General features: G+C 34.0%; 1 protein-coding gene across 1 annotated transcript in view; it reads left to right on the forward strand.

Annotated features, from left to right (window-relative positions):
* The window catches only part of megf6 (multiple EGF like domains 6), a 74,958-nt gene that overhangs the window by 19,681 nt on the left and 32,930 nt on the right, over positions 1-22,347 (forward strand). The window contains exons 5-19 of the mRNA XM_051130058.1: positions 2,626-2,748; positions 6,349-6,471; positions 8,434-8,559; positions 8,660-8,782; positions 9,247-9,369; positions 9,574-9,711; positions 11,918-12,034; positions 12,189-12,311; positions 13,727-13,951; positions 14,045-14,176; positions 15,734-15,862; positions 18,152-18,280; positions 18,789-18,923; positions 19,011-19,145; positions 21,738-21,869. Of these exons, the coding sequence (XP_050986015.1) occupies positions 2,626-2,748; positions 6,349-6,471; positions 8,434-8,559; positions 8,660-8,782; positions 9,247-9,369; positions 9,574-9,711; positions 11,918-12,034; positions 12,189-12,311; positions 13,727-13,951; positions 14,045-14,176; positions 15,734-15,862; positions 18,152-18,280; positions 18,789-18,923; positions 19,011-19,145; positions 21,738-21,869 (2,013 nt within the window). The remainder of the gene's footprint in view (positions 1-2,625; positions 2,749-6,348; positions 6,472-8,433; positions 8,560-8,659; positions 8,783-9,246; positions 9,370-9,573; positions 9,712-11,917; positions 12,035-12,188; positions 12,312-13,726; positions 13,952-14,044; positions 14,177-15,733; positions 15,863-18,151; positions 18,281-18,788; positions 18,924-19,010; positions 19,146-21,737; positions 21,870-22,347) is intronic.

Here is a 22,347-nt window from a genome sequence, read left to right on the forward strand (position 1 = left end):
ATGACAGAGGTTGGATACAAAACATGTTAGATGTAGAAAGATTTAAAATGACAAAGAGAACAATCACAAATTGTGAGATGTGGGCCTAAACAAGCTAAACAGATGGCAGAGTTTGTTTATTCTCAGATGCATTTGTGTGTGTATATCAGTGCAAGTCCTTATCAAGACACATTCAGCCACTGCAATCACATTCTAGTTTTGTGAAATCACTTAAAGAGACCTGAAATTCTGTGATCCTTTATTCACAAACCTGTATGTGTGGAGTTTAAAGCATCTGTTTACCTCAGACCACAGCACAGATGTTAAACTCAAAGACATCTTGATCTGTTTTTGCGGTTATAAATGGTTTTGCACTCTGCTTTTGTCTGCTTCTCACTCTTCTGTCTGTCTTAAACACTTAGACACACTTAGATACTGAAAGACATTTAAAGTATTTCCTCTGTCTCCTAAGTCAGATCAAATGAATGTGCCCTTCAGAGTAACCCAGGAAAAATGTCTCTGTTAAAAAAACTAATAATAATAAATTATTTGATCCTGCTTTGACTTCCTGTTAGAGCTCTCTAATGGAATAACCACAGATAGAGAGCGTAACTTCTCAGTACATCTGTGAATCTGTTCTTGTCTTTCCACAGGAAAGATGTTGTCAGCACTCTGTATTATTATGGGATGTTTGCTCAAGGTCAGTGATGTGCCATAGAGTCAAAGGTTGTTATGGAGACATGACTCCAATAGATGAGGGTTAAATTAAGATCAACCTGATGCTTTGGGAATCTAAAAATGTCCTTGTGTGGAAAAATGAATTATAAATAATATACAGTTGAAGTCAAAAGTCTACATACAGAATCTGCAAAATGTTAATTATTTTACCAAAATAAGAGGGATCATACAAAATGCATGTTATTTTTTGTTTTGTACTGACCTGAATAAGACATTTCACTTAAAAGACGTTTACATATAGTCCACAAGAGAAAATAATAGTTGAATTTATAAAAATGACCCTTTTCAAAAGTTTACATACACTTGATTCTTAATACTGTGTTGTTACCTGAATGATCCACGGCTGTGTTTTTTAGGTGTAGTTGTTTATGAGTCCCTTGTTTGTCCTGAACAGTTAAACTGCCTGCTGTTCTTCAGAAAAATACTTCAGGTCCTGCACATTTTTGGGGTTTTTAAATATTTTTGTGTATTTTAACCCTTTCCAACAATGACTGTATGATTTTGAGATCCATCTTTTCACACTGAGGACAACTGAGGGACTTGTATGCAACTACTACAGAAGGTTTAAACGCTGACTGATGCTTCAGAATGAAAAAAAAAAAAATGATGCAATAAGAGCCAGGGGTGAAAACTTTTTGAATTTGAAGATCAAGGTAAATTTAACTTATTTTGACTTCTGGGAAACATGCAAGTATCTTCTGTAGCTTCTGAAGGGCAGTACTAAATGAATAAAAAATATGATATTTGGGCAAAATAAGAAAAATGTACACATCTTCATTCTGTTCAAAAGTTTTCACCCCCTGGCTCTTAATGCATCGTGTTTCCTTCTGGAGCATCAGTGAGCATTTGAACCTTCTGTAATAGTTGCATCAGTTGTCCTCAGTGTGAAAAGATGGATCTCAAAATCATACAGTCATTGTTGGAAAGGGTTCAAATACACAAACATGCTGAAAAACCAAAGAATCTGTGGTACCTCAAGGATTTTTCTGAAGAACTTGGTAATTTTTATGACTATATGTAGGTCCGTACTAAATAAAAAATAACATGCATTTTGTATGATCACTCTTATTTTGGTAAAATAATTAACATTTTGCAGATTCTGCAATGTGTATGTAAATTTTTGACTTCAGCTGTGTTTGTTTGTATTAACAGAGTCAGATGTGGAGTTCATCTGGTGATGCTGTGTTGCCTTAGAAACTAAGTGTGGGTGTGGCCTGGATCTTTGCTATGGCGACCCATCCTTGGTTTCTGAGGCTTTACAGAAAAACACGTTATTGGATTTTTTTACTCATTTTTAAAACGATAATGGTCTTTTTACTTATTTTAAGGCATTTTTGCTTTCACTGTTTCAAACCCATCTTTAGTGTGTGTGTGTCCCTGATGAGAACCGGTTGAGCAGAAGGCATTTGTTTGGAGCATCTTGAACTTATTACCTGAGTCTGAGTGCTGGTGTGTGTTTGTTTGTGTGGTTCATTTGTTTATGTCTATGTGATGACATTTTTTGTTAAAATGACTGCAAAATGTCCTGTTTAATGTCATCAGACTGAAAACGTTATTACAGAAATCCTTTCTGTATCTAAACATGCCGGAAGAAAGGAACTTTATAGATTTATAATAAAGATTTTCCAGGTGGATGGTGAAGTAAATATTAGAACTAAATGGACATCAAATAACAACACCTGTAGTTAATCATTTATTTAAAAATGGTGCATTTTAAATCAAAATTATATAAAAGCTTTGGCAAATTTGCATCTATGTTTTTTTTCAGTGGAAAAACTCTTTTTTAGAGTTTATTGTTACTGTTGTTGTTTGCCTTTTTTCTTATGTTTACAACAACTTTATTATAGTCTATAAGTATGCTCAGTGTTTTTCTTTCTTTCTTTCTTTCTTTATTTTTTGTATTTTCAGATATAAACGAGTGTGCAGACAGTAATGGAGGATGTGAAGGCACGTGCTGTAATACTATTGGCAGTTTTTACTGTAGGTGTCCTGATGGCATGAAACTTGGAGCTGATGGGAAATCCTGCCAAGGTAAATAAACACTCATCCATTGAGTTTATATCATCTTTCTAAAGTAATTTAACCTCTCTATAATCAGTGTTTAATTTAAAACCAACATTTGAGAGCCCTAATTATTAATATCTATAAGCAGCATTACATGAAATCATAGCTGTATAATGTGTATTCTCCATTACACACTGACACATTTACGACCTGTTCTAGCATTAATGTTTGAGAGTAATTTTTAAAGCTCTCTGTTAATGATCTCCAGGATTCAGCTTTTAGTCCATCCTGAATCTGGAGCTTGTTTAAGGCCATTAGTTTGGCCAGGTTTCGTCTTGAGATGAAGAAGGATATGTGATGGGCTTTGTGTGGGCTGAAGTTCCTGAATGCGCTGAGAAAGGCGATTTTACATCTGTGTCCATCTCAGCTGTTAGTGTGTAGGTGTGGGAATGATGATCTGGCCTGCTATCTCAGGTCCTTCTGGGCTGAAAGGCTACAGGTGAGGAAACAGGTGTGAGAGAGAGCAAGAAAGAAGGACGTGGTGGTTGGAGGATTGAACACAGAAATGCAGAAGTTTTGTTATCATGTAGACCAACTTCCTGTTGTCAAGAAATAATAATTGAATTTTATGAGAGTAAGGAAGAAAAAAAAGATTGCCAAGATTTAACACACTGGGTTAAAAACAACCCAGCACTGGGTGAAATGTGGCAAAACCCAGCGATTGGGTTAAATGTTTAACCCAACCGTTTTGGGTAGTTTTATTTAACCCAGAATAATTACTAGAGGCATCAGCAATAATCAAAAAGCAATTTAAAAATGTTTATTATTTAATTATTATTTATTCAGCTTATTAATTAATGTTCATTTATTGAACATTTAATATATGCTAATTTCCTACCTATTTTTGGTTCATTTTAAGAAAAGAAATATAGTCATTTAATAAACAATTTTTAAACATTTAACCCAACTGCTGGGTCTGTCCATATTTCACCCAGTGCTTGGTTGTTTTAACCCAGTATTTTTTAGAGTGCAGTAATTCTGATGAAGAAATACTAAAGAATTCTAAAATCAGTGCAAGTTAGGTTAAATTACTGTTACTAAGAAATTTGCACTTGAATAATTTGCATTGGCAAATTATTTTAAAAAAAAAGGTACTTTTTTATGTAGAATTACCTCAGACCCGCCCTAAATCAGCTGTAACAGTCCGACCTCCATTGTTTTGATGCTGGAGCAGAGATGTAAGTTAGACAGGAATACCTTAGATTGAGCGATTGAGGTGGTGTGTTGCTGGATGTAATAATGAACATAGTGGTCGTCATTTACTCCCGACATCTGAGCCGCTGAAGATGCTGTTGATTACGTTTGTTTGTGAAGGGAATGCACCTCCCGATCTACATAAATGCGTCTATGTTCGCGCAAATCATTCGTGATCCAGCTTCACTTACAGCAGAAGTGAGTACAAGGGTTTTTCTTTTTATTAATCTCTGCAATCACCTTTCCTAAACGTTCCAGTTAGCAAGCTTCGCGGCTAAACGCGGCTAAAGTAAACAGGCTCGTCACTCCACAGAGAGTAGAGAGGGGCGGGGCGAGCAGATCTCATTTGCATTTAAAGGAAACAATTATTTTTGCAGAGCTCATTTTCACAAGGTAAAAAGTAGGGCTGTCAAACAGCTCAACAGACATGACTGTGATTGGCTACAATGATAAGCGCTTCACGCTCCTCACCGAGCGCTCACAAATAAGCACAACGGGAGCGTTTGAAAGCCGCGTCTGTCAGCGGATCCGTCTATATGCAGATGTATTAGGGATCTGCTGACACAGGTGGCTTTCAAACGCTCCCCTGAGAATTTTTAACCAAAGTGTATTATAGACTTTTCATTAAGACCCTAAAGAATCATATCAACTTGTAGAAAATGGGCATCCGATGACCCCTTTAAGACTGGTTTTGTGGTCCAGGGTCACAAATATATATTTCTTCCTATTAAAGTTACAAAAATGATTTAGTCCAGAGCAGTAAGAGATTTTCTCTTTTGTTGTTTGAATAACGTGAATGATAGACAGCAGGAATATCAGACTGCTGTCACTTTAAGAGCTGCCCGGATCCAGTATACAGTTACATGTTTTCTTGCTCAGCTGTTTGCCTTCACTTAAGACCTACTGTGGTTACGAGGACCTTTGCAAAAATGGGCATTTTGACACATACAAGTGTGTGTATTTATCCGTTCAAGGCCTTTAAAGCAGCAAAAATCACTCTCGGAAAAAAAAAGTCTCTCAGACAGCATATATTGAAATTAGTTCTTTTTTACTGCTGATTGCGTTTCAACAGCTTAAAATCACTTGTTTTTAAACTGCAATGCTTAAAAACACATGCAGATAAAACGTTTTCATAACCATGTACCACAGCAATGTTGCATGAGTGGGATTATAGACCAAAATATCAACAGATTGACAAATTTCTACTGGTTTATCTTGTCTACTGGTATATCGCCCGCCCCTAGTATCCAGTAATTTATTGTAAATTCACAATGATGTTTTACAGGGTAATGAGTTAGATTGTCTTTGAGTTGTGTTTCTTATAACATAAAGTGAATAAATCTCTCTCTGTTGTTGTTGCTCTAGATTTGTGAGAAATTCTCAGATGCCCGTAATTGATTTCTTTAGGGTCAAAAGGGTTAATTAGTGCTAATGAACTATATTCAATAATCCAGTCACGGGTCTGGCTGTATGTTAAAGCACTTGACCCACATAGCTGACTGCATGCATGTAGGAATCTGTAGGAATTCATCACAGACATGAGTCTGACAAAACCCATGTAAAACTGAGGAAACTATAAATGGTCTTAATAGCTACAGTATTGTGAATTTTTGAACCTTTGAAATAGCTTTCAACAATATCATATTGTGTTGATTTTGGACACGTGGACATACATGTGAATGTGTTCAGCAGATGTAATGTACCTAATTACTCTCTGGTTCTAGAACATTACAGATTTCTCTGAGAATTTTATAAGTTATGCATTTTAGAATTTAGAATTTTCATTTAAAAAAATAATATTTATATATTAGTTATAATATTCTGAGATTGAGAATTTATGATGGGAAATTTACAATGAGATCATTTCTGCATTTTAACAGATTAAGTTTCTTATGATGCCATAAGCAGATATATGGGATGTATTAATGTTTGTACACTAATGGCCCATATATAACTCAAATGTCCATAATCTATACTCTTCCCCTCAAAAATTAACTACGGCTTCTTTTATGAGCATCAATAAGCTTTTAAAAGCAAACATCTGTTAAAACTGTCAAGAAATGGGTGGCTTGAAACATGGTTGGTCACCATTAATCTCCTGTTTTTAAGCACATTCCTCATAGTGACAGCTTGACATTTACTATTTATGGCAACTCGTATGTATTGAACACACTGTTTCATGCATTACTTTTTACCAGCCCTAACAACAATGACCAATAAATACCTTGGTACTCTCTAGTTTCTTTAGACATATATTTGATATCTGAAGTACCTAGGAATACCATGTAAATACCATTATGCATAAATATGGTAGTCATTTTGTACCATGGTATATATCCGAAATGTCCCATTTCTTGCATGTTGTACCCACAGATAATGATGAGTGTGAGGAGCTGAATGGTGGCTGCCAGCAGACGTGTGTGAACACACTCGGTTCGTACCACTGTGAGTGCAGTGAGGGTTTCCGCATACATGCTGATGCTCGCACATGCATAGGTAAGATCTCTATAACTAAACACGCATGCTCAAAATAGAAGGCTCTCTTTGTCTTGAGTGGCATCTGTGTATCAACCGTAGTCATGCATTCAACAGCAGTCTGCCAGAAACTCACAATAATTCTGCTAGCTCAACAAACAGTGCTAGCACAGCAAGAAAGCTCTGGTTCTGCCGATCTCATCACCCTAAAACAGCCTTTATCCTGTTTTACTGGAGTCTGGATGTGTCATCACTCTGTGACAGGCCTGGCGATGTCATCACAGTGAGACAACAGCTCTGACCTGTCCCCTAAGACTCCGTAAATCTGCCAACTTAGACGTGACATGGAAACATCATCAGTCAGAGAGAGAGGGAAGGAATGAGAACCTTCCAACCTTCTCTCTCTATATATATACAAACTCCAAACTGGATCTGATTCAGAGATGTTTTCCATTCATGATAAAAGTTTTTCTTATTTCCTGTCCAAACCGAAAATCTGAGATTGTCATTACAAGATTTCTGATTTTTCATGTGCTCAAACCAGAGTTATTATTATTAGCTGAAAAGTAAAACCATAAAAATGTTTAAATGATTAGTTTATGTCTTTCTTTCTTTCTTCAGTCGAAAAGAAATAAGGATTTTGAGGAAAACATTTCAGGATTTTTCTCCATATACTGGACTTCCTTGGGGATCAATGAATTGAAATTTCAGTTTTAATGCAGCTTCAAAGGGCTCTACATGATCCCAGCTGAGGAATAAGGGTCTTATCTAGTCCTTATCTAGCCTTAACCACAAATGCTCATCTTGCACTAGCTCTGCAATGTGGAAAGGTCACGTGCGGTTAGTTCTTCATCTGTGTACTCTGGTTCAAAACAGTGGCTTAGGGTGAAAACTCCACCACATTTTCTCCTCCAACTTGAAAATTGTCCGACATTGTTGTTTTACCTTTTTTCGTAAAGGGCATTTGACTTTCTTTGCACGTTCCCTTTGACCTTTCCAACTTGATTACATAATGTAGATGTCGAGCTAGTGCAAGACAAGCATTTGTGGTATAAAGTATATACTTTTTTTTTTTTAATTCTTCGGTTGGGATCATGCAGAGCATTTTGAAGCTTAATTGAAACTGCAGTTTGGACCTTCAGCTCATTTATCCCCATTGAAGTCCACTACATGGAGAAAAATCTTTAAAAACCTGGGCCAAGTTTAAACCAGTAACCAGGCATCACAGCTGGCAAAGAGGCATGTCTGACTTTGACATGTATATATTGCCATTATTATGTAATCAAAATGAAAATTATTATCGCTGGTCTTCAATGACAATGTCAAGTTACTTTAATGGATTTGCACCAGAAAATGGTAAGGATTTATGCTGATATTGTCCAAAACCACATTTTGCCAGGGGTGTTTCCCAAACATTTGGAGGGCAGTGTAAATGTCTTCATTATCACTTTTGATCGGTTTAAAGCATGTTTGCTAAATAAAAAAATTCTGTAATTTCTTTCGCAATATATATATGTATATATATACTAACCAAGATTTTGAACCAAGCTTTTTAATGATATAGTGTATGGTGTTACAAAAGCTTTTTATTTCAGATAAATGTAGATCTTCAGATCTTTCTATTCATTAAAGAATCCTGAAAGAATTTACTCAACTGCTTTAAATATTAATAATAATAATAAAAAATGTTTCTTGAACAGCAAATCAGCATATTAGAATGATTTCTGAATGATCATGTAACACAAGACTGGAGTAATGAAAATTTTGCTTTGATCACACGAATAAATTACATTTTATTGACATGAAAAATATGTCACAATATTATTGTTTTTGCTGTACTTTGGTTCAAATAAATGCAGGCTTGGTGAGCAGAAGACAATTCTTTTAAAAAACATTGAAAACCTTACTGTTCAAATACTTTTGACTTGCAGCGTATGTGTATGGGTACTTATTTACTTGTGTGTGTGTTCAACGTTTTTCCAGCGGTGAACTCTTGCTCCGTGAAGAATGGTGGCTGTGAGCACTGGTGTGTCGATTTGGGAAACGAGCAGTACAAGTGTGAATGTCGCAGCAACTACCAGCTCAAAAGAGATGGGAAACACTGTGAATGTGAGTTCACATGCATATGCTGTCTTTGACTTACTGTGTTTGCTGTAATAATATTGTGTTGGTTATGTAAATACTTGTGTGTGTTCTGTTATTCTCTCAGTAAAGGATCCATGTAAGGAAAATAATGGCGGATGTGCTCAAATCTGCAGTAATGTCAATGGACAGGCGCAGTGCAGCTGCAGATCAGGATTCAAAATGGGAGCTGATTTCAAGAGATGTGAAGGTTTGAGTGCATGACATATTTACCTCTAAGTGCAATTCCACTGGCCACAGTAAATCTCTCTTCAGCTGTGCCATAAAACTGACCTCCACTACCTGTCTATGTCTTGCTCAAACACACACACACACACACACACACACACACACAGTAGATTACTGGAATAATGAGCCTGCTGTTAGTTACTATGTGTGCAGGTCAGTATAAAGCCATTGATCTGAGTCATGGCTACACATGTTTGTCTGGACCTCATTTATGTCCAGACTTTATGAGGCAACCTCAGCTGACCCCATGAAGAGTCTCTGAACCCTTGCTGTGCACACATAAACATCATGCACAGACACACATACACACACATTCATATTGCTGGAATCCAAACTGAATACATTTTTTTTATTTATTTATTGTAAAATACAAACACTGAGTTTTACACTGACATAACTTCTAATCACCCAAACTTTCTCTCCCAGACATAGATGAATGCGTGTCTGGTCAGGCTAAATGTGCTCACGGATGTGTTAACGTGCCGGGATCGTTCCGCTGTGTGTGTAATCCGGGGTTCGAGCTGGGTGCTGATGGGAAACAGTGCTACCGTGAGTACAAACACACACTAACACATGCTTTGCATGAGTAATATTAGGTGGAAAACTTAAAACATGTTAGAAAATAATTATTAGATTATCTTAGCAGTTCACTGACATGTGGATTTGGTTTACTGGAGCCAAACAGTCTGTGATTGGCCACTGCTTTGTGACATGCAGTGAAGTCTTAATCATGTGGAGTGCCGTATCCTGCAGGTATAGAGATGGAGATTGTGAATGGCTGTGAGAAAAACAACGGTGGCTGCTCCCATCACTGTGAGCACACCACCAGCGGGCCCCTGTGCTCCTGTAACCAAGGTTACCAGCTCGCTGAGGACCTCAAAACGTGTATAGGTATGGGCCCCACTTTTATTTATATGTGACGCTGGACCACAAAACCAGTCATAAGGGTACATTTTTTTAATTCGAGATAAACAAGTTGAATAAATAAGTTTTTCATTCATGTATGCTTTGTTATGATAGGACAATATTTGGCTGGCTTTGAAAATCTGGAATCTGAGGGTGCAAAAAAAAAAAAAAAATCTAAATATTCAGAAAATTACCTTTAAAGTTGTCCAAATGAAGTTCTTAGCAATGCATATTACTAATCAAAAATTAAGTTTTGATATATTTATGGTAGAACATTTACAAATGATCTTCTTGGAACATGATCTTTACTTAATATTCAAATGATTTTGGCATAAAAGAAAAATCAATCATTTTGACCCATACAGTGTATTTTTGGCTATTGCTACAAATATATCCGTGCTACTTAAGACTGGTTTTGTGGTCCAGGGTTACACACACACACATACACACACACATACACACATATATATCAGTATCTTTACTTATTAAATTTATTTGGTTTAATGCATCCTTGCTAAATTAATGTATTAGTTTCTTTCAAAAAAAATTTACTGACCTCAGACTTATGAATGGAAGTGTATATATAGCACAGTGTGCATTAATTGTTACATTTGATCAGGAACAATGTGCATTTATTGGTAAATTTTGACGTTAGCATGTACAGGTTTTAATATATTATTAAAGTAAATAATAGGAATTCAGTTTAATTTAATACATTTATTTCTTTGAAAAAGGTGTGGTAAAACATTATTTCAAATACTTCTGTGCACATGTATGCAGTTTGACCATTGATGGACAATCAATTCAACAGAATAGATATATCTGATATATTACACTAGTTTTATAAATTATATACAGCCCTGTATATAATTAGACATACTCATAAAAGCAAAATATGCACCATGAAATTCACAGACACAATTCGTCGCCTTTGAATTTTAAGGTTCTATCTGCTTCAAAGTTTTTGCTTTCCATTTTTGTTTTCTAAAAAAAGGCCCAAAATGTACACAGCTTACAAAAGAAATATCACATAATGTAAATAAGAATATGTGAATAACTCAATTTTGACAAAAATGTCAAATAGAACCTTATAATTCTAAGGCGATGAATTATTCAGTGGCGAAAAATAGATAATTTAACATCAAAATAATTCAGATGAAATTCTGCCATTCAGAAGTTTGGGGATCAGTGTGATTTTTAATGTTTTTTTAAAGAAGTCTCTTATGCTTCATCCAAGTTCAATTGATTTGATCAAAAATACAGAAAAAGTATGATTATAAAATATATTTGCAATTTAAAATAACAGTTTTCTATTTTATTATACTTCAAAATATAATTTATTTCTGTGATGCAAAGCTGAATTTTCATCAACTATTACTCCAGTCTTCAGTGTCACATGATCCTTCACAAATTATTCAGAAATCCTGATTTATAATCAATGATGGAAAAATTTGTCCTGCTTAATCTTTTTTTTTAGGATTCTCTGATGACTAAAAAGATAAAAAGAACAGCATTTATTCAAAATATAAATCTTTTCTAACAATACAAATCTTTACAATTACTTTTTATCAATTTAACACATCCTTGCTGACTAAAAGTATTAATTTCTTAGAAACAAATAAATAAAAAAATTACTGACGCCAAACTTTGTTAGTGGTGTATATTGTTAGAAAAGATTTCTATTTTAAATAAATGCTGTTCTTTTTAATGTTTTATTCATCATAAAATATTAAGCAGTTTCTAAACGCTGATAATAAATCAGCATATTAGAATAATTTCTGAAGGATCATGTGACATTGAAGACTGGAGTACTGATGCTGAAAATTCAGCTTTGCATCACATGAATGATTTTAAAGAATATTAAAATAGAAAGCCACTATTTTAAGTTGCAATAATATTTCACAATATTACTGTTTTTTCTGTACTGTAATCAAATAAACACAGCCTTGATGAGCCAAAAAGACTTCTTTAAAAACATTAAAAATCTTACTGAACCAAAATGTTTGAACGGCAGTGTAGATGTGCAGCTCGAGATTAAAAAATTCCATGATTAACTATTCTTAGTTTGTGTTCATTTGGTTTATGTTGTCAGAAATATTTAAAACTTCCCTGCTTTTTAGTGTTACTGTTATGTACTGTTTTTTTTTTCCTCATAAGAAAATGCTTCTGTATTTGTGTGTGTTGTCCACAGACACTGATGAGTGTGAAAACGGGGAGGCGTGCTGTAGTCACTACTGTAAGAATTACCCAGGAGGCTATGAGTGCGGCTGTAGACCTGGATACACACCCAACGGCTGCACATGTGATGGTGTGTGTGTTTAGTTTTATATCTTCCTCTTTTGAGCCTCTCTTAACCAAAACCTTTTTTTTACTTTAATTTCTCATAAATTAACTATTTAAAGTTTACTTAAGCACAGTTAGTGTAACATGGAAGTTGTTTTGATATGAATCTCTCTCTTCAGACATTGACGAGTGCGTGTCCGAGACGTCAGGATGTTCTCAGTACTGTGTGAACACGCTAGGCTCTTATGAATGTTTCTGTCAGGTGGGATTCAGACTGGACTACGACCAGAAAACATGCATATGTGAGTATAAGTTTGATTAAGTGTTAAGCAGATTTCAAAGTAAAGTTATAAACCAAAATATTATTGACAATGTTAGATGTCATTGAAATAATATTATTGCTTAACTTAATATTTTCATTTAGTTTTAAGTGATTTTTATATTTTATCATTTTTATTTTTCTGTTTTCATTATAAAAGAGACTTTTTTATTTGATTTTAAGCAGTTGCCAAGAGAAAATTTCTCATTTGTATTTAGTGTATCTTGATGTGCTAAAATAACTAAAACTGAAATAAAATGTAATAAACATGGTATAGATATATATATATATATATATATATATATATATAAACAAATAAAAATGACATAAATACACAACAAAATTACTAAAACTTTAACTAAAATTAATTTAAATAAATACAATTCAGTTACATCTTATTTTATTTCAAGTAACAAAAGTAGTTTTTTATGGTTTTCGTTTTTAGTCATTTTTATATTTTCTGTTTTCATTATAAAAGAAAATGTAAAAAAAAAAAAAAAAAAAAAAAACTTTTTATTTAACTTTTTATTTGATTTCAAGTAGTTGCCAAGAGAAAATTTCTCATTTGTATTTAGTGTATCTTGATGTACTAAAATAACTAAAAGTAAAATAAAATGTAATAAAAATGATATAGATATATATTTATATAAAACAAATAAAAATGACGAAAATACACAACAAAATCACTAAAACTTTAACTAAAATTAATGTAAATAAATTACAATCCAGTTAAATCTTATTTTATTTCAAGTAACAAACATTGTTTTTTTATGGTTTTAGTTTTTAATAATTTTAATATTTTCTGATTTCATTACAAAAGAAAATGTAAAAAAGAAGACTTTTTATTTGATTTCAAGTTGTTGCCAAGGGAAAATTTCTCATTTGTATTTAGTGTATCTTGATGTACTAAAAGAACTAAAAGTGAAATAAAATTGTATTAAAAATTATATATATAAGATGACAAAAATACACAACAAAATCACAAAAACTTTAACTAAAATTAATTAAAATGAACTACAGTTCAGTTAAATCTTATTTTATTTTAAGTAGCAAAAGTAGTTTTTTTATGGTTTTAGTTTTTAGCAGTTTTTATTCTAAAAGAAAATGTAAAAAAATAAAATAAAAGATTTTCATGATATTTCTGTTTGTATTTAGTGTTTCTTGATGTACTAAAATAACTAAAACTGAAAAAAGATATATTTATAAAAAAAAAAAACTAATAAAAATGACAAAAATAGACAAAAAATTACCAGCACTTTAACTAAAATTACTACAGTTAAGTTCAATCTTATTTTAGTAGCAAAAGTGTTTTTTTATGGTTTTAGTTTTAGATAACTATAATAATCTTTCTGTATGTCTCTTCTGTGTCTTTCGTTCTATCCCATTTTGTGTGTTTAGCTCTCTATGAAAGGGAACTAGAGGAAGAGGAAGAGGAAGAGTTAGTCGGCAGTGAAGATGAGCCTGAGGTCCTACGTTTGCCGGACTTGCTGTTCCGTCGCCCCCCTCAGCTGCTGCATTACACCGCTGCTTTGAGCAGACCGTATGATGACACATACACTTACGACCCAGAACACCCACAAAACGTAGAACAGAGAGAGGCGCTGACTGTCATCAGCAAGATTAGTAAGACAAACCCAAAATACAAACATCAGAACTGTGACATAAACATACAGAGATAAGGACACATTAACATGTTGATCTCTGTCTCTGCACCAGTGTGTGAGGAGGGATCATTCGGTGATGATTGCATTGTGAGCTGTGAGGACTGTGCTAATGGAGGAGTGTGTTCATCAGAGAGGGATCGCTGTGTGTGTGCACCTGGCTGGACGGGGGTCGCCTGTAATGACAGTGAGTGTCTTTCTTCTCTGCTCTCATTGACCTCTGACCTCAATAAAAGTCTTGAAGAAGACCAGCTACAATATTAAAGTGATAGTTCATCCAAAAATGAAAGCTACCCCATGAATTACTCACCTCAAGCTATCATAGGTGTATATGATTTTCTACTTTCAGATTAATGCAATCGGAGTTATATATATAAAAAAAATGGCAGTTATAATGGCAGTGAATGGCTGTTGAAATTTTGAAGTCCAATAAAGTGCATCTATCCATCATAAAAAGTTCTCCACACAGCTCCAGGGGGTTAATAAAGGCCTTCTGTAGCAAACCAATGCATATGTGTAAGAAAAATACAGAAACGCATCGATGATGGATGGATGCACTTTATTGGAATTCAAAATTTCAACACTCATTTACTGCCATTATAAAGCTTGGAAGAGCCAGGACATTTTTTTAATATAACTCAGATTGTATTTGTCTGAAAGATAAAAGTCATATACATCTAGGATGGCTTGAGGGTGAATAAATCATGGGGTAATTTTCATATTTGGGTGAAATATCCCTTTAATTTTTCATTTTTACACAAAACATACCAAATAAGATTTTTAGTTAATGCTTCTTTTCAACTCACAAAGACTCTGAAATATTGTAATGCAAAAGATTCTTTATTTATTGGAGGCTAAGTTATTTCATTTATTATTTATTATATTTTTTCGATGGCAAACAACAAAATTATTGAGAGCAGGGTAATTGTAGTTAACTAAAACTTAAAACGATAAACATATTTTCATTATTTGAAATAAACATTAAAAATATAAAGTAACTTTAAAAAAAAAGTAATTTATTTAAATTTTTTAAAACTTATTTCAGCTAATTGTAACTTTTCATTTTAGTTTAGTTTAAATTTCAAATAAAAACAAACTTTAAAAACATAAACATAAAAACTAATTCAAAATATTAATAAAACTGTAAGAATATCTCAGTGATACTAAAATAAAATAATGGGTGATACTAAAACACTGCTTTAGTTTTTTACACATGTATACATATACCGTATGTTGAGAAAAAAAAATAAATAAATATATATATATGTATATATGTATGTATACACAGATTAAACAAGTTAATTTAGATGTTACCAATTTTATCAGATACAGCTGAAAATCCCAAATTTTTTCCTTTTCTTCTTTTTCCCCCATCTAGCTAATGTGTAGCTCCCTGCTGTAGCCCTCCTGCAGTTACCTTTACTTATACAGAAATCCCATCAAGCCCTTAAGTAGAGCAGTTCCATGACTCTAAGCAAAGTCTTTCCTGTAGAGACACTAACTCAACCAGTTTATAACATAAATTGACAGCATGTTGGAGAGCTGCAGCCCAAAGAGCTCCTCCACACCCATCACTGTGAATTCACATGAGCCCAATTTAAGTTTTCCATGCCGTCTCATTGTTAATTCACCCTAAAATCAACAGAAAGTGGAGTGGCTGCTGTATATCTCTCTCTCCCTGGTTCCTCTGAGAACCCTAAACATGTATTTACTTTTGCATTCTCTCTCTCTCTCTCTCCTTTAGCTTGTGCTGAGGGCACATATGGTGTTCAGTGTAACAGTCTGTGTGTTTGTAAGAACGGGGGCCGCTGTGACCCAGTGACGGGGAAGTGCTTGTGTCCTCCAGGGGTCCACGGTCTGCACTGTGAAAACGGTACAGCACACATGCTTTATGTCTCATCTTCTCTTTTAACATCTTCCATTTTTCATGGCTTGTGACGTTTCCTTTTTCCTCTCTACTTACTGTATGTCATTTTTCAGTATTCATACCCTTCTTTTTTTGTATCGCTCTACCTTTCCATCCTCTCATGTTGTCTCATGAGGAAAAGGAGAGGAATATGAGAAGATGTATTTCTTTTTCTTTCGCTGCTTCTAGTTTTTCCTAAGCTTTTCTGGTTCGATACTCTGCAAGTGTCTTAGTCCCATTACACCACAATCTATGTGACACTGGACCATAAAACCAGTCATAAGTTGCTCTGTATATTTGTAGCAATAGAGTCAAAATTAACGATTTTTCTTTTATGCCAAAAATCATTAGGATGTTAAGTAAAGATCATGTTCCATGAAGACATTTTGTAAATTTCCTACCGTAAATATATCAAAACTTAATTTTTGATTAGTAATATGCATTGCTAAGAACTTCATTTGGACAACTTTAAAGGCGATTTTGTCAGTATTTTGTTTTTTTTTTTGCACCCCAGATTCCAGATTTTCAAATAGTTGTATCTCAGCCAAATATTGTCCTATCATAACAAATATACACTATACATAAATAGAAAGGTTATTTATTCAGCTTTCAGATGATGTATACATCTTATTCTAGTTTTGCAGTCCAGGGTCACATATTTTATTTTTAGAAATAGGCAATTCAGTCAAACGTACACTGATATACAGAATTAAATTTGCGTAAAATATAACATGATTTGACATGATATGATATGACATGATGAGATTTTGCCCTGAGCCAAAAGTGTTTGCTCTGGAACAAATAATAGATGAATGAGACCAAAGACTGCCCATTAGATTTACCCAAAACGAATTACATCTGATGTTTTACCACTATACACTCTTAAAAATAAAGGTTCTTTATTGGCATCGATGGTTCCATGAAGAACCTTGAACATCCATGGAATCTTTCAAATGCAGAAAAGCTTCTTTTTAGTCAAAAAAAGGTTCTTTAGATTTTTTAAATGTACTTTAAAATGGTTCTTTTAGTAACTGTTCACTGAAAGGTTCTTTGGAGAACCAAAAATGGTTCTTATATGGCATCACTGCAAAAACACCCTTTGGAACCTTTATTTTTAAGAATGTAGAGACATCAGTGTCAGTGGCAAATTCCAGAAGATCTGGCCAATGTAAGGCTGCTCTTGGCGGGTTCATGAGTGCTGAAAGCTCACAGATGTGAGCCTGGAGCTCACGTCTTCAAAAACGTCAAAGCAGTTTTCAAAGAAACGTTATCTTTATAAACAAACCGAATATTTGAATTCTAAACAAGTACTTTCTTGCCTAAAAAACTCTTAAAACTACATTCTGTAACACGAAAACAGTATTATTTTTGACCCTGGACCACAAAACCAGTTGTAAGTAGCATGGGTATATTTGTAGCAAAAGCCAACAAAAGTCAAAATTAGGATATTAAGTAAAGATCATCTTCCATGAAGATATTTTGTAAATTTTCTGCTGTAAATATATCAAAACTTATCAAAACTATTTTTGATTAGTAATATGCATTGCTTAGAACTTCATTTGGACAACTTTAAAGGTGATTTTGATCTGATATTTAGATTTTTTGCACCCTCAGATGCCAGATTTTCAAATAGTTGTATCTCAGCCAAATATTGTCCTTTCCTAACAAACCATACATCAATGGTCAGCTTATTTATTTAGCTTTCAGATGGATTTGGGCGTCTGCCATGACATTCGCTGTGAGAAATACAGCAAGCTGAGTGATAAAAACAGTAGAATGTTCAGATAAAGTTCCGATATCACTAGAATATTGCACTCCTCTCAGCACTCATGCTCCAATCAGATTCGAGGTCCAGAAAGAACTGTTGTATAAAGGAGAATACAGTATCACTAAAATCAAAATCTTTTTTTATCCATTTGTTTGCTCCTTTATAATCTGTAGGACCTAAAAAACTCACAAAAGTGTCTGCTAAATGATTAAATGTAGAAATAAATGCAAAGCATCCATCAGTAGACTAACTGGAGCTCTTGAGTTTAGGTTTCTCCTTCCTGTCCACTTCCTCTCTGTCTGCCCTTGGCCTTTCCTTCTCTTCATCACATCATCCATCAACCTCATCTCTCCCAGCTGTCATTTGTTACCCCGTCTCTGAAATTCCTCTCCGATCAGACCTGATAATTCCAAGCATGTGATCTAATGCGCCTTATGGAATTCCAGAGGAACACTGGAATTCACTGATGTACCATCTGATGTCATCAGGTTGTCCACAGGGTTTCTATGGGAGGTTCTGTCAGAGAAGGTGTAACTGCCCTAATAATGGACGTTGTCATCGCCTGTATGGAGGGTGTCTGTGCACACCTGGCCTCTATGGCAAATTCTGTCACCTGCGTAAGTGTTTAGTATGCTAAGATAGTGTGAATCAGTCAAAATTATTAAAGCATTAGTACACTTCCAGAATAAAAATTTATTGGTAATTTACTCACCCCCATGTCATCCAAGCCCCAGGCTTTCTTTCTTCAGTTGTAAAGAAATTAAGGTTTTTGAGGAAAACATTCCAGGATTTTTCTCCATATAGTGGACTTTAATAGGGATCAACGGGTTGAAGGTCCAAATTGCAGTTTCAGTGCAGCTTCAAAGGGTCTTATCTAGAGAAACTATTAGTCATTTTCTAAAAAAAAAAAATGTAAAATTGATATACTTTTACCCAAAAATGCTTGAGAAAAATCCTTGAATGTTTTCCTCAAAAAAAACTTTTTTTTTTCAACTGAAGAAAGAAAGACATGAACATCTTGGATGACATGGGGGTGAGTAAACTATCAGAAAATTTTTATTCTGGAGGTGAGCTAATCCTTAAAAAATCTCTTTTAAATCAGTAAATGGTGTTTCTCCACATTAGCATGTCCCAAATGGACCCACGGTTCGGGTTGCTTGGAGGAATGCCAGTGTTTGCAGGAAAACTCTGTTGCTTGTGATCCACAAAAAGGCACCTGCACTTGCAAACCTGGTTACCTTGGCGACCGCTGTCAGGAAGGTAGGTGATGTTTTTACAGCCATTTGAAACAGTTGTGTCTGACAAGTACATGGAGATATATGTTGTATGAATGTATATGCTGTGTAGAATGTGAGAAAGGATACTACGGCGATGGCTGTCACGAGAGATGTAACTGCTCTGATGGTGAGCCGTGCGACCCTAAAACTGGAGAGTGCCAGAAGACGTGCCCAGCCGGATACCATGGAGAGAAATGCCAGCTGGGTAAGACTCATGATCATACACAATGTCTGAGTTAGCAGGGGTGCATTAAATTGATCAAAAGTGACAGTAAAGACTTTTATAATGTTATAATAGATTTATATTTTAAATAAATTGTCTTTTGAACTTTCTTTTCGAATCCTGAAAAAAATCATGGTCTCCAAATATTTTCAACATTGATAATACTAAGAAATGAGCAGCAAATCAGCATATTAGAATGATTTCTGATCGATCATGTGACACTGAAGACTGGAGTAATGATGCTGAAAATTCAGCTTTTCACTTATTTTTCACTTTTCACTATTTCACTTATTTTAACACTTATTTTAACTATTAATAATATTTCATAATATTACTGTTTTTCTGTACATAAATCTGTACATATATTGCATACTACCCATGTTTTTTTTTTGAAGAAGCAGGTCCTATAGCACACATAATACTGCAACTCACAATGCAATGTGCTTGACTTCAGCTAAATTTTAAATAGCAAATTATATAATAGCATTTTATATGGCACAAATAGTAATAACAGTATGCTAGTATTCCATTTTGAATTCTATTGCTTAATCTTTTAAATAAATGTAAAGTAAAATCAGATGCAATTTGATTCTATCAGAAAATTTAAATAAAAATGCAAAATGATCATTTTTATTTAAAATATAATAATTGCACACCACTTGCTGAATTAAACAGACAAAATGAATGAAACAATATGAAATGTCAATTATTACTCACCCTCATGAAGTTCCAAACATGTAAGACCTTTGTTCATTTTTGAAACACAAATTAAGATATTTTTGATGAAACGCAACTTAAATGTTCCAAATTGTTGAATAAAGTTATTTTTGTTTTCTTTGAAGACAAAAAGTCTTCTCGTAGCTTCATAAAATTAAGGTTCAACCACTGATGTCACATGGACTATTTTAACAATGTCCATACTACCTTTCTGGGCCTTGAACGTGTCAGTTACATTGCTGTCTATGCAGATATCAAAAATATGTTAATTTGTGTTCCGAAGATGAACGAAGGTCTTACAGGTTTGGAACGACATGAGGGTGAGTAATTAATGACAGAATTTTAATTTTGGGTGAACTATCCCTTTAAGTAAATGTTTAATAATGCCTACTTGTTTCCCTTACTATTTTTTAAATAGAATCAGAATCAGAATCAGAAAGGGCATTTATTGCCAAGTATGTTTGCGCATTTAGGAATTTGTTTTAGTGTCATTAGCTTCCAGTACACAGAGACAGCAACAACATACAGACAATAAACATAAGATGAGAATAAAATACACATATGTAAATATAAATAGACAAAAATTAGAAAAATAAATAAATACACATTTGTAAATATAAATAGACAAAAATTAGAAAAATAAACTGAGAAATAAATAAATAAGTGGTATGTACAGTTGTGCTATAGATGACAGAATAGAATAGAATAGAATAGAATAGAAAGAGGTAGAGATGCAGGGATGTGCTAGGATGGGGTTGGTAACTAATAAATAAAAAGTTATTGCACATTATATTGCACAATGGGGGGAACATTTAACTGTTCATAAGGTGAATTGCCTGGGGGAAAAAACTGTTCTTGTAGGCAGTATGAATTTTGTACTATGCAGTATTCAGTAAATAGTAAGCTGATATTTTATTCTGAGCTTTTTTTTTCAAATGGAACAATAATGGCTTTGCATCGCCCTCTAGTGACTGTCAGATGTCAGTACACAGAACTGCTTTAATGGCTCAGTTGTTTTAATAGCTCAATAATGTCTGCATCAGAAATCAGCTGTGACCAGTCAATCATCAGGCAATGTGTCCTTTTTTTAAATTCCAAAGACCAGATGCTCTAAACACTCACACGTGACAACATGCTGACAGATGGAAGTGGCAGTCATTTCATAGTGTCAGTCAGTAACTTTGTTTTAAAGAAAAAGTGTCACAGAATAAATGTTTTATGTAGTTAGATTTATTCTGGACTAATCTGTTATGAAAATGATATATTATCACACACTATGTGTGAGTGTGTTTATAAATGGGTTTTCCTTCTGTTCACTGAAGAGAGAAATTAATGGATTTGAAAAGAGCATCATGTTTTAATAACATATTTGAAATGTCTGTTTTAGTTAAGTCTTCTTGATCACTTACATACAATTTTTTAGGCTCAATGGCTAAAACAGATCATGGTTTGGTCTTGGTAAAACAGGCTCTTTTATCCCATCCTCGGGGGTAAGTGAAGTAAGGTTAAGAGAGAGCGTTTTACAGTTTCTGTGGAGGACAAGAAAAGAGAGTAAATGTTTTCAGACAGGATAGACAGAAAGTCATGTGCCAATGTGAATGCATTGCTAAGAACTTCATTTGGACAACTTCAAAGGTGATTTTTTTTTTCAATATGTAGATTTTTTTTTGCACCCCCAGATTTTCAAATAGTTGTATCTTAGTCAAGTATTGTCCTATCCTGACAAACCATACATCAATTGAAAGCTTATTTATTGATGATGTATATATCTAATTAAACAAAATTTATCCTCATGACTGGTTTTGTGCTCCAGGGTCACATATGAATTCAAAAGAATAATAAACATTCTCTCTATAGTGTGTGAGGCAGGTTTGTGGGGCATAGGCTGTGCCAGTTTGTGCCGGTGTGGCAGTAATGCAGTAACCTGTGAGGCCACCAGTGGGCGCTGTGTGTGTGAGGCTGGATACACTGGAGAACAATGTGACAAGAGTGAGTCTGTTTTGTTTCTTTCTCATTCTCTCTCCTTGTTTCAATGTCTTATTCTATTCACTGATGCACTATTTAAATAGTACAACATGTAAAAGTTCAAGTTCAAATGTTAAATCTGATGCTAATTAAAAAGCAAATACCGCCACCTTGTGTCAAAATAATAAAACTACAGTCAGAACTGACTGAGTATTATACCAATACCATACTAATATACTACTCTTACAAGTTCTGATGTATATAGTATGTGTACAGTATGCAAAAAATAGTGTATAATGTGCAGAGTAAGCAAAAATGAGGGAAAAATAGGTATTTCATACATACAGGATCTACAGTATTAGGCCAAAGTAAACAAGGGAGTGCAATGTGTGTTGATTCCACCTTCTATTTTCATTGTAAAAGTAATTACAGACATAATTTCCAACCTTTTTTAAATGTTTTGTGTTTTATTCTTTTGATCTGACAGCAAAACATTAAGAAA

Source organism: Labeo rohita, chromosome 15 (genome assembly GCF_022985175.1).
Source record: "Labeo rohita strain BAU-BD-2019 chromosome 15, IGBB_LRoh.1.0, whole genome shotgun sequence".
In the NCBI taxonomy this organism is placed as follows: Eukaryota; Metazoa; Chordata; class Actinopteri; order Cypriniformes; family Cyprinidae; genus Labeo; species Labeo rohita.